We start from the raw sequence: 13,336 nt of genomic DNA on the forward strand, positions 1-13,336 counted from the left end.
TGTGTGCGCGTGTGTACATACGTGACAAATAACTAATGTGATTTATTGCATTCCTTTCACTTAAGTTTTAGTAACGCTTTCCTGACCTCCACCCACTTCACTTCAAACAAATTGCCTTCTCTTTGGCTCTGCTATGCAGTCAGTATTTACACTCTCAGCGGCAGTCTTTCAAAGGCACACCGGGCGGCACCCAGTGACTCCTAGGGTGTCGAACACACACATACACATGCACCCTGTTAGCTTCCATAGTCACTCACTTTTCAAGACATTGACTGGCAAATATTTCCTTAAACATCCGCAAACACATTGCGAGGAGTGAACATTGAATTTTATTACTTGCTTCCCAAGATATGGGGGATTTTGAGGAGAAATTGCTGAGGACGACTCCATTGTGGATCTTCGTTCTCAATATCAACATATTGAATCTCGCATAGATCCGGATTAAGTCTTTATAGACCAGCTGAAGGTCGTCTTTATAGACGAGCTGAAGGTCGTCTTTATAGACGAGCTGGAGGTCGTCCCTATAGACGAGCAGCTGGAGGTCGTCCCTATAGACGAGCAGCTGGAGGTCGTCTCTATAGACGAGCAGCTGGAGGTCGTCTCTATAGACGAGCAGCTGGAGGTCGTCTCTATAGACGAGCAGCTGGAGGTCGTCTCTATAGACGAGCAGCTGGAGGTCGTCTCTATAGACGAGCAGCTGGAGGTCGTCTCTATAGACGAGCAGCTGGAGGTCGTCTCTATAGACGAGCAGCTGGAGGTCGTCTCTATAGACGAGCTGGAGGTAGTCTTTATAGACGAGCTGGAGTGGAGGTCGTCTTTATAGACGAGCTGGAGTGGAGGTCGTCTTTATAGACGTGCTGGAGTGGAGGTCGTCTTTATAGACGAGGAGTGGAGGTCGTCTTTATAGACGAGCAGGTGGAGGTCGTCTTTATAGACGAGCAGGTGGAGGTCGTCTTTATAGACGAGCAGCTGGAGGTCGTCTTTATAGACGAGCAGCTGGAGGTCGTCTTTATAGACGAGCTGGAGTGGAGGTCGTCTCTATAGACGAGCTGGAGTGGAGGTCGTCTCTATAGACGAGCTGGAGTGGAGGTCGTCTCTATAGACGAGCTGGAGTGGAGGTCGTCTCTATAGACGAGCTGGAGTGGAGGTCGTCTCTATAGACGAGCTGGAGTGGAGGTCGTCTCTATAGACGAGCTGGAGTGGAGGTCGTTCATATAGACGAGCTGGAGGTCGTCTTTATAGACGAGCAGCTGGAGGTCGTCTTTATAGACGAGCTGGAGTGGAGGTCGTCTTTATAGACGAGCTGGAGTGGAGGTCGTCTTTATAGACGAGCTGGAGTGGAGGTCGTCTTTATAGACGAGCAGTTGGAGGTCGTCTTTATAGACGAGCTGCTGGCCCAGCTGTCTCCATAGACGAGCTGCTGGTCCAGCTGTCTCCATAGACGAACTGCAGGTCCAGCTGTCTCCATAGACGAACTGCAGGTCCAGCTGTCTCCATAGACGAGCTGCTGGCCCAGCTGTCTCCATAGAGGAGCTGCTGGTCCAGCTGTCCTCCATAGACGAGCTGCTGGTCCAGCTGTCCTCCATAGACGAGCTGCTGGTCCAGCTGTCCTCCATTGACGAGCTGCTGGTCCAGCTGTCCTCCATAGACGAGCTGCTGGTCCAGCTGTCCTCCATAGACGAGCTGCTGGTCCAGCTGTCCTCCATAGACGAGCTGCTGGTCCAGCTGTCCTCCATAGACGAGCTGCTGGCCCAGCTGTCTCCATAGACGAGCTGCTGGGCCAGCTGTCTCCATAGACGAGCTGCTGGGCCAGCTGTCTCCATAGACGAGCTGCTGGGCCAGCTGTCTCCATAGACGAGCTGCTGGGCCAGCTGTCTCCATAGACGAGCTGCTGGGCCAGCTGTCTCCATAGACGAGCTGCTGGGCCAGCTGTCTCCATAGACGAACTGTCACAAATGACGGGCTAAAGACGTCGACCTCTTCATAGTCCATTTAACTTCACACCGTTCATTAGAGTCTTGCTGTCCTATGTAGCTCTTTATTTGGTCTCCCAGATCCATGTAATCGTCTTATAGACCTACTGACCCATTCGACTCATCAGTTCCCATATAACCACTCCGAGTACTTTCTTTCCTTTCCTATACCGAAAATATTTTATTATAAAATCACCCATATTCTTTACTTTCCTACAACTCTAAAAACCCACTCCTTCCAATGAAAGGAGGCGACCTCCATTGTGTGTCAAACCTCTGCAAACACGCACATCCACACAATTTAGCTGAATCTCCGAGCAAACACTTAAGATCGATTACAAAATATTGTCGGCGGATAAAAGCAAAATGCCAATAACCCAGTATCGACAGTTTCCAGCAACACAGTAACTGATGAGGTGCTTCCACAATGGCATCATCATCGTCATCATCAGGTGTACTGGTGGAAATACCAAGAAATTCCTCAAATTATCAAGCCCCCCTTTGTTTCATGTGTATATAAAATCTCCCTCGTATTTGGCATTCTATGCAATTTTCTCAGGTTGTTCAAACATAACCACACTTTTTACGCACACACACACACACAGGAAGCCACACAGAAGAAGAAAACTGCATTTTCTTTGATTTTCATTCAAGATTAGTTGGAATCCTTCTTTAGCAAATGCATCGATTTAAGAGAAGTTGCATGACCATGGAATGGGTGAGGATTGAGGATTTGAGGGGAAGGAGTCTTTTAAAGGACCTATGAGGGGGAATATTATGCTACCAGTCATTAAGGGTATGAAATGACCAGAATGGTTGCTTTTAGGAGGAGCAAAAGGGTGGGGTCTAAACAGAAGAGGCATTTGTGGACCACATGAAGTTTCTCTATAAAACTCGATTTGAATTGAGAAGAAACGAATCTTGGTAAACGGTCGTTCAGCATGGCTCTATGTAGGCCCAGTTTTTCTGGGTGATTGGAAAACATTCCTTATAGGCGACCAAGAAAGCAAGCCAATACTACTTCAGAAAACTCTATGAGCCTTCAGCTCAGTTCAATATAGACATCTTGATATGGAGACATTCTTAAGAGATGATTAGAAGGCATTCTTTATGGGAGGCCGGTAAAAAGAATTTAAAGCTTGAGTCGGAAACTTCTTCAGAAAACTTCAGCTCAGCTCAATACAGACATCTAGGTCTTTTAACTCATTAACATAGAATCCTTGGTCCTATAGCTCTGGAAAGAAAGTTTACAGGTCAAATAAAAGAAAACTACAATAAACTTCCTTTCAACATTCAACTTAGCTGAATATAGGCATCTTGATATTTAAGGTATTCAATACTGATATTTAGCTGGGTACCCTTTAAGGCGGCCATGAAAAAGAATTTATATTCTTCAGAAAACTTCATGGTCATTCAACTCAACAGAATATAGACTACTTGGTCTTAAGGCTCATCTATCTAAATATTTTTTAAAGGCATATAGCGGGAGAATTTCCCCAAAAACTCCATGGCTCTTAAGCTCAAGTCCATCTACATAGGCATCATTTATAGTTCATTAGTCTTAGGACTTCTTTATAGGCAATTTAAAGAAAGATTAAGGACTCCTTCAGAAATTGTGATATTAAATATTTTCCTTAGTTCCATTGAAGCCAATATTACATGCTTTATTTAGAGACAGGAAACTTATGCTCCTTAAATCTAAAATTAAAAATAATTTAACTAAATTAATAATACGTGCATACATTAACGTAACAATATATTTAAGAATAAGTAAACAAATCTAAGATAAATATTTTCGACCTTATGCTACGTCTGCAAACTATTTAATTTGTAATACTTAACCTTGGTCAAATTACGGGCATTGCTCTCTATACAAATAAGGTCACCTTTATCTTCAAGAACCCTAAAATTATTTTTCCCAAAGTACCTAAAATATTCCCTTCCCTTAAAGGTGTAAAAGCAAGGTGTAGCTTCCTACACCTTCTCGTAATCTTTATTAGCTTTGGGATTTATGCAAAACGGTAGCATAGCAGCATCATTGCCTTATCTCGTCTAGCACACAAAAGGTGTCAACGGCCTTTGCGCCTTTAAGAAGATAAATTCAATATCAATAGATAATATGATAGAATTTCCATAAACAAATGTGAGATATGAAACCCGAGAATTTCCATATAAAAGCTCAGCATATCTGGCATAGAAACGTCATTCTCCAAGATGTCTGGAAAAGTTACAACATTTATCTTCTTGCTGATCACAGCAACTGTTTGGGCAACTCCAATCAAGTTAACAACAACCTTTCCCTACGAAGGACGTATTGTTGGTGGCTGGGAGACTGACATATCCTATTTCCCCTATCAAGTGTCAATACAACAACTCAACACCCATGTCTGTGGTGGCTCGGTGATTGGCGAAGATTTAATCCTTACTGCTGCCCATTGTCTTCTACGTTACGATAATCCCCAATACTATAGTGTACGAGCTGGATCCAGTTATAGTTTTCGTGATGGTGTTGTTATACCAGCCAAAGCCATAAAAATCCATCAAAACTATAAGAACAATGAACATGATATTGCAGTCATAAAATTGGCAATGCCTTTGGTATATTCTGAGAAAATAAAGGCCATACCCCTGTGGAATGAAACTCAGATTCTTGAAGATAACACCCAGCTATGGGTTTCCGGTTGGGGTTCACAGGCGAGTTGGTATCCCCAAGTATCACCCGTCTTAAGATACACTTCTGTAAATAGCAGCAATTTGGAAAAATGCCGCCAAGCTTATACATCTGTGAATAACATAACGGAGAATATGTTATGTGCCGGCGCCACGGAGGGAGGACGTGACAGTTGTCAGGGTGACTCGGGTGGACCATTGGTGGCACGCCACCAAAACACCACCACATTGGTTGGTGTTGTATCCTTTGGTGTCGGTTGTGGCAGAGCAGAATATCCCGGAGTCTATACACGTGTACAAAACTATCACAAATGGTTAAATCAAACAATAAATGAATTGAAATAAAGCGAAATCAAATAAAAATAAATAACTAAAAGATCTAAAATGTTTTCATTGATGATGTTGTTGTTGCTGTTGTTCAGGTTTCACTTTTGGGCCTCCAGTCACCTTTCCATATCCTGCACCTGCTCCTTTAGGTAATCCAAATGATTGACACTATCATTCATGGCATCATAATGATAGTTGACATGTTGCAATATCAACGACATCTTGTTGAGATTTTGGGCACTGTAGTCCGAAACAATGTCCACTTGCGTGAAATTTCTAATCGATTGGCCCAGAATCTAAAGAAAAGGTATTAAATTTAAAAATTGTACAAAAAGAGATTAGAAGTGGATGATTACCTCGTTAGATTTCGAACTACGCACCACCTGGCGTGCCACGGAACCCAAATTGTTGACATTGACGGCAACACGGGCACATAGGCGTTTTTTACTGAAAATATAAGAAAACAATTTAAATCAAAAATAGTGCTCCTGGAGACGAAAAGAAAGTGTTTTTAGGGACTTTCAAATATTACAGATGAATATTATAAAATTTCTGATCTGGTTTGTATGACGATTCGAAAGTGAAGTTGAAAAAACACAATTTCTTTGCTTTTGCATTTGGATTTATTTTTTTAAAATAAACAATGTTTATAAATCTGGCGTTTTTCTCTCGAATTCACTTTCGTATCGTCTTACAGAAATAGCCCCTTTACAACTGCACACTCTTAAAGTGAGGGTCTATCAAAATTGTCATTCCCTTTGCAACAAGTCGTTATATTCGTGGGAGACAGCATTAAATAAAAAAAATATTCAAAATCAATGTAAGATTCCATGCCCTACAGTAAATCCATACACAATAGTTAAAATCGGGGAGTTTCCCAGCATGTTTTCAACAAAGCAACGATTCAACAAGTCCTACCGAATAGCTGACTTTATTCCTCCTGCCTTATTACAGACACTTACCAATCATCAAAAAGGTGGCGGGCACTGCTACTGGAAGCGGAGGCCATCTGCAAGTAGAACATAAAGAAAAAATGTGAATATAGATGTCACTGGTCCATAACTAAACAAATAAATAATCGACCCTACACTATCCTCTGTTGTTTACCTTCTTGTTTCTGCAAAAACAATTTTGTTTAGGGAGAAATGACTCTGTTTCGCGTACTGCCCAAATCGCTGGTTTTCCTTGCAAAATATTCGAGGAATTCCACGGTTTTCACTTATTTCATCATTTAAGGACTATAGGCCATATATTTTAAACTATTTTTCCAATATATTTTATTTATTTTCCGAATTATATTGGATTTTACGTTGATAGGCTGACTTTTGTTACTTAGGGATTTGTAGATCAACTTTTCACTAATACTTGACAATAGGGCACACAAAACAAGAAGTTTGTCTATAAAGATGCTAATCACTGTGAGATGATAACACTTAGTTATAACTGCTTACGACGCTCTGAAACAATCTTGAAAAATTCAAATTTATGAAGCAACAATTGGCCATCTAGCCATTAAGTCTATGTAAATGAGTTAAAAGGCCCAATTGGGTTATATGGGCGAAGTTAATAGAATAATTTTACTATATGGATGAGCTGCATCACCACCAGAAAGTAGACGTAAATGCGACGCTACGTTAGTTCGCAGAGACGTATATAGATGAGTTTTATGAGGCAGGAAATCTCCATAGAAGAGCTGAGTGGTTCGAGAAGTTCATATTTATAAGCTGAATGAGCCTGAAAGCCCTGAAACGAACTTAATGATCCAGTGGTTCTATAAGGGCAAGCTAAACGGCACAGTTTGATGATATGAACCAAGTATGCGGTATAATGGATCTATAGAAATGAACTCTAGGGCCATTAAGTCTATGCAGATGAGCCGAAACGCATAGTCAGTGTATAGAAACAAGTTTGCAATGATATTGGAGCCTGTGATCTATCTAAACGAATGGATTGTCTGTAATACCTGTAATATCGAGTCAAGGCCCATAACGGTCGGCCAGTAAGCTCATCTTACAACTAAGTTTGCAGTCAAAAGACATGATTGTGATTCAAATCACAATAATGCAAAAACTACTAAGCTTATTGTTTTCAAAATTGTTGAGAAATGTAGTCTTCTTGGACGACCTTATGTGGACCATGTGTAAGGCCAATGAGTCAATATGAATTAGAAACTTACTAATAAAATATAAACACATTTATTTTCTTAATATATATTTTATTGTTTTTATTTTCGTCAATCTTTATAAAAATATACAAAATCTATTTAACAATAATCCTTATTTAATATAAAGCAAAAAAATCCTTAGTATCCTTAAAAAGCTAGTAATCTTACAAAATTGTCATTAACAAAAAACCATAATCTTTAACATAAACATTTCCACAACTCTTCCTACGACACAGAATCGATCATGGATTTTTGTTCCTCCTTCTCCCTGATGGCCGTCATTTCCTGTTCCACAGGTGCTTGATAACCTGTCTTGGGTAAATATTGTCGCTTCTTTGAAGCTGGACGTAAGACAATGTGAGCCACACAAGTACAGATGGCCAGAATTGAGAAATACATAAAGCTGCGGCGACCATGAAAACGTTTAAAGGCCAGCCCGCCAATTAGAGAACCAATACTAAAACCCAAACCATCATCCATGCCGGCAATAAGGCCCTGTATTGTGGCCGATGTACCGGGTGGGGCAATTTCCGAGGCATAGGCCACAATCACGGTGTAACACAAAGCATAAGTACATCCTTGGAAGAATAATTCCACACCAACCAGATACCAAGGATTTGGTATCCATGAAATCAAACCCAAACGTACGGCATAGAAAAAGAAACACATGCTCATGCAATGGACATAGCCCAGTTTCTTGATGATTTTGCCGCTGTAGAAAAAGAAGGGCACCTCACCGGCCAAACATTCGGCAGCCACCACACAACCTTCGATGAGTTTAATTTGATCCATGTAACCCGTTTCGGCTGCCACCTCCTCCACGTGCCAAAATAGGAAGAATATAATAAAGGAGTCAATTATGCCGGCAATTGTGGCGAATACCAAAAATGTTGCCACTGCTGGCTGTTTTATACATTGCCAGACATCTTTTGTTATTGATTCTGAAGACGATAGCTTTGGCAATTTCAATTTCGAAACACTCATCAAATCGAATGCACTGAAAATCAGCATAATAACCAAAGCTGGGGTAAAACTTTTCACAGTATCCACTGTCCAGAGATCCACCACAACACCGGATATCAGGGCTGTCAAACCAAAGCCAATTGTACCCCATACACGTTGATTTCCATACTTGTGTTCCGCTGCATCGCCTAGCATATCGAAACAAATGGCATCCGATATGGAATTGGTGACATTGAAACCAATTGTACCACAACACATAAGTATGACAAAAATCCAAAATGTGGCCGAAAGGTACAAAGAATTGGATTGCTCAGGGCTATATTCAAATTGGCAAGTTCCATTGAATTTAAGGCGGCTACTTTCGTTTGGTAGAGTTGTGGTAATGTTGCTGCCCAAACAAATGTAATATTGCTCATAGTTAGAGGTTAGATTGTATTTAGAGATTGCTTCCGTTCGTGTGTCCAGAAAATAGGCTGGAAATGTGAAGTTACTGTTGCTATTGTCTGTACATGTAGCTTTGCTTATTGAAATGTTGGTATTTGTTGGGTCCATCAACTGAAATGAGAAAAGCATAAAAGGGAGTGTTAGGACTAAATGGAAACAGAAGGAAATGAGGAGTAGGACTAGATCGACTGGGAGCCCTTTGTTGTCAAAACTGCTTATATCTTTTCTAGGTAATGATGTAGGGTACAACATCTTTGTTTTCCATGAGAAAGAAAGGTATTCAGTTAATGGAAATAATTTCTGTTGAAACAAAGAATATTTTTGGAAAAGCTCGTTGATGTCATAAGAAATAGCTTTGGAAGACTCTCATTAAACGTTCACTGGTTATCGGATATAGTTAACCCAGTGTATTTAAATCCTCAAATCCATTACATATGTCGAATAAATCTTTATAAGGAGGTTAACCCGGTTGATCTAACCAAGAATTGTAATATAAACATTCTATTGGTGCCACAATCTTAAATCACTAGGTAATTTTTTGGAATGCACATCGGTGGAATAATGGACATATCCTCGGTTTATTAAGCAATGTTTTTTTAAAGATGATTAGAATAAACAGATCTATTCCACAGTTTCATCATTTTTTCTTTGGAAAAATAGAATCAAGGTACTTTGTTTAAATTCTAATCAATCCCAATAAAGACCGATGTGATCACTTGTCCCTGAGGTGTGCAATCATATAAATCCATAAAAATTTATATCGCCACAATGAATATCTATTTTCTGCTTTTTTTTGTTTTGTTTGACTATAAAATGATTTGTTTAAAGATAATTTAGACATCAATATGACTCTAATTCTGCTAATTGTTGTCAACCACATTCCCCCCTTTATCTTACTCCCCCTTTTGGTTTTAAATCAACCATCCATCAGCTAGACGATAGATGTTCTTGATAAGATATACCCAAACCCAAAACAGTCGATCAATAAACAAACCCTGCCAATCTTGGTGGCTATAGTCAACAATTTTTGTGTTATTAAATTAAAAGCAAACGCTCTCACTGCCTCTCCCAGCCCCTGGGTGCTCTCTTTCTTTATCAAACTTACCTCTTCACGACAGTGGGTCATGTTTTTCATATCCATGGTAACATCTTGCAATGGATTCAATTGTAAATTCGTATTCTCGGGTATGAAATAGAAACAGGCATAGGACAATGTCATACCCACGATGAGAGAGATGAATATAAATTTCCGGAAATGCTGGAAAGAAAAGAGAATATAAGTTTAAGGGAAATTTTAGGGCAAGTATCTTAAAAATGTTCTTACAATTTTTCTATCTATAGGAGATTATTTAGTAGGTATTATTGAGTGCCAATAAAGACATAATTTTGGAATTGTTTAACAATACATATTTTTAAAATTTATTTGAAGAATTGAAAGCCAAATAAAAGCTTTATTCGACAGAGTAAAAAGATTATATTTAATGAACAAATATTAGGGGCCATAATAGTGGATTTTCATTGACTATTTTTAAAGCCAGATTTGACATATAATACTTACATTTTTATGGAATAGTTTTGAAGCCCCATCAGTAATATGATAATGAAATTTTTAACTGAGCATTTTAGAGGCCCATCTTTTCATTAATCGAGATTTTTTATTAAAATATCTTAGAAGTTTTTGAGGGACTTTTTTTGAAGCCTACTTTGACCAATAATCGAGTTCTGATTTGACAAATAATCGTATATATATTAAAGAACATTTTTGAAAGCTGATTTGAGAAATAGACGTGAGATATTTACAAATATTTTTGAGGGTCAGCAGAAATAGTTTAATCTTTATTACAGAGAGCAATTTTTTTGTCAAAACACAAATGGCAGCTTTGAAATATTTGCTGATCTCTGCAAATATTATGATTTCGTCCAGTTTTTAAGAAATAAATTTGATAGACTATCTGTACCATTAACGTGTATTTATATGGAATATTTTTAAAGTCTGATTCGGCCAATAATGGTGGGTTATTTAACGAGTATTTTTAAAGCCTGTAGTGGAATTTCCTAATTAACTTTTTGAGTTACCGAAAAAAGTCGGTAAAACTAAAGTGCTTATAATTTCGGTAATCTACGAAATTTGTCGGTAAGTTAGCGGTAGGACCTACCGATAGATACCAATGTTTTCAACTTTAACTTCGTTTTTATACCCTTAGCCATATGGCTACAGAGGGTATATATCATTTGATACGGCCAAAACGTGCCTAGTCGAAATAACGGTTTTAGACCCTAGGTCTCTTTGGACCAAATCCGTTTCAGAACATTTGAAGTCGATCTAGCGATGTCCGTCCGTCCGTCCGTCTGTCTGGCTGGCTGGTGCGCACGATAACTCTCGAAGGGAGTATCCGATTTGGTCCAAATTGGCTACATCGTAATATTTTTGTCAAACTTAGATCGAGTTCGGAGATGGGCAATATCGGTCCACTCCTTCTGGTACCTCCCCCACAAAAGGTCGAAATTTTCAAACAATATATTTTTTGCACAGAAAGAGAAAGGATAATCCGATTCTGCTCCAACTTTGCATATCCTAAAATTTGCGTCAGTACTAGATCAGGTGTGGAAATGGACAATATCGGTCCACTCCATCAAGTACCTCCCCCACAAATGGTCAAAATTTTGAATAATTACAATCTCATTAAATGTGATGTAAAAGGCCGATTGTATTCAAATTTCACACATCCTAATATTTGTATTAACCCATGGTCTGGTGTGAAGGGGGAATACATCGGTCCACTCCTTCTGGTACCTCCCCCATAAAATATTGAAATGTTGAGTACCCACGAAGCTCATAAAACGCCAAAGTAACATCCGATTCCATTTAGACTTGGCACATCTGTCGAAATATTTATATCATATTTTGGGTCCGATAGGAAATGGGCAATATTGGCCCATTCCTTCGGGATCTGCTCCATAGAGGGTCAAACGTTTGAGTAATCTTAACACTAGTCAAAATATATTTAGATAATCGAACATAGGCTGAGGGTATATATCTGGCGGCAATACCGACCGATACTTTTTAACTTGTTATATCTAAATTTTGGGTTTCAAAGTTACCGATATTTTTCGGTAACTCAAAAAATGAGTTAGGGAATACTACTGGTGTTGAAGTTTTAAAAGAATATTTCAGAGGTTTTTTTAAAGTATGTTTTCAGAAGGGCAATTTCTAAGAATAATATATGGATGCCTTAAGTTAATAATCGCAAATTTTTAAGACTATTTTTTCGAATATTTTAAGATATTTTTAAAAACTTATCAGTCCCATAATCATGAATTTTTTAAGGGTCTCTAAGTCCTTAAGTGGTATTTCCTTACCACCAATATTTAAACAAACCATTTGTAATTTTACATTTTGGGTTTTCTAAATTCTTAAAGAATATATCGTGTCCTCCAAATCGGTGGCACAAATGCGTTTCGGTCGCATTTTCAAACTTCTATGTGATTTCACAGACTTATCAACATCCAAACCATACATTATAATCCTATTAATGTTAAATTGCTGGTTTAACATGCTTAGTTTCTGTAAAAAATACAAAGCTCCTCAAATTTGCAGCAATTTGATCAATAAATAGGGTACACAAAGTACGAAAACTGCCCGTTAGCATTGCTATCTTCGCAAATTATTTCTCCTTAATTATTTTAAATAAGGAATGGAAAGAAGATTACATTAAAAGAAATTGTCAATACATATTCTATTGCTTGAAAAACTTCTGCAGAACAGACGAAGCTCCCCACAGATGTTCTATAGTTAAAATAATGCCTGAGAGGTTTTCTATGGATAGAAGATGGCTTGAAAAGTCAGACAGATATAGATAGGAACATGAATAGCACGCACACCTTTCATAGATCTTTTTTGGCCTTCCTGAGATTTTCTTGGTGAAAACAGTCTTTAATAGATATTTTATTTACAGAAGACCTTCTACAGGATATTATGTATCTTTATGTCCTTTTGCAGGTTATCTACAAATTGAAATCTATAAAAATGTTTCTAAATACCAAAGACCTTTTATGTTTATTTTATGTATAAAAGGCTTTTTAACGAACTTCTGTGGGTTGAATAGCTTTTATAGATCTTCTTTGGATATGGAACCCTTTCAAAGACTCAAAATATATTAAAAACTAAAAGATTTTAAAACGTGGATTTTTTTTAAAGAATATGCTTCTGAAACTTAATCTGGTCATTAATTTAAATCTAGACTGACGGGTTCATTTTTAAAGATACTTTATGGATAAAATAACATTTTATTGATAGAAGACTATCTACAGGACAGGCAGATTTTTCTACAGATGTTGTATGGGTATTTTTTGGATAAGATGGACCTTCCTAAGGCTTCTTTGAGAAAAGGTCTTTAACATATATTTTATTCGCAGGGAACCTTCCACAGGCCATTTACACATCTTCGAGACCTTTTGCACGTTGTCTACGAATTTTTGAAACCTGATTTGGTCATTAATCTAAATCTAAACTGACGGGTACATTTTTAAAGATCGTTTATGAATAATATAACATTTTATTGATAGATTCCACACATGTTGTATGGATCATTTTGGATAAGATAAACCTTTCTCAGATTGTCTTTGAGAAAACGGTCTTTAACAGATATTTTATTTCCAGGGAACCTTCTACATGCCTTTTACGTGTCTTTCTGGGATTAAAGACATTTTGATGGACTTCTGTGGTCGAGCTTTTGTAGATCTTCATTGGATAGAGTATCCTTTGAAAGACTTGAAAGTATAAACACGTAAAAGG

At 38.3% G+C, this 13,336-nt stretch overlaps 3 protein-coding genes across 6 annotated transcripts in view; 1 reads left to right on the forward strand and 2 right to left on the reverse strand.

Annotated features, from left to right (window-relative positions):
* Positions 1-4,187: 4,187 nt before the first annotated feature.
* Positions 4,188-4,988, forward strand: LOC101887910 (trypsin 3A1). The gene has a single exon (XM_005185314.4). It carries the CDS (start codon positions 4,188-4,190, stop codon positions 4,986-4,988), a length of 801 nt encoding a protein of 266 aa, XP_005185371.3.
* An 86-nt stretch (positions 4,989-5,074) lies between these two features.
* Positions 5,075-6,321, reverse strand: LOC101888080 (uncharacterized). 2 transcript variants are annotated; one of them, XM_005185315.4, is made up of 4 exons: positions 6,078-6,321; positions 5,933-5,979; positions 5,327-5,417; positions 5,075-5,266 (listed from the first exon to the last, which is right to left on the reverse strand). In XM_005185315.4, the coding sequence occupies exons 2-4, from the start codon at positions 5,977-5,979 to the stop codon at positions 5,087-5,089; spliced, it is 318 nt and encodes a 105-aa protein (XP_005185372.1). In that variant the 5' UTR covers positions 6,078-6,321; the 3' UTR covers positions 5,075-5,086. The 2 variants fall into 2 exon arrangements, with proteins under 2 accessions (XP_005185372.1, XP_058982224.1); XM_059126241.1 differs by having other exon boundaries at positions 6,059-6,321.
* Positions 6,322-7,175: 854 nt separating this feature from the next.
* Positions 7,176-13,336, reverse strand: part of LOC101887638 (major facilitator superfamily domain-containing protein 6) — a 53,731-nt gene continuing 47,570 nt past the window's right edge. For all 3 annotated transcript variants that reach the window (XM_059126264.1, XM_059126263.1, XM_020037407.2), the window contains 2 exons: positions 9,647-9,799; positions 7,176-8,652 (listed from right to left, as the gene is read on the reverse strand). In XM_059126264.1, the coding sequence (XP_058982247.1) occupies positions 7,360-8,652; positions 9,647-9,799 (1,446 nt within the window). In that variant the 3' untranslated portion in view covers positions 7,176-7,359. The remainder of the gene's footprint in view (positions 8,653-9,646; positions 9,800-13,336) is intronic.

The sequence above is a fragment of the Musca domestica genome, unplaced genomic scaffold, assembly GCF_030504385.1.
Source record: "Musca domestica strain aabys unplaced genomic scaffold, Musca_domestica.polishedcontigs.V.1.1 37, whole genome shotgun sequence".
NCBI lineage: Eukaryota > Metazoa > Arthropoda > Insecta > Diptera > Muscidae > Musca > Musca domestica.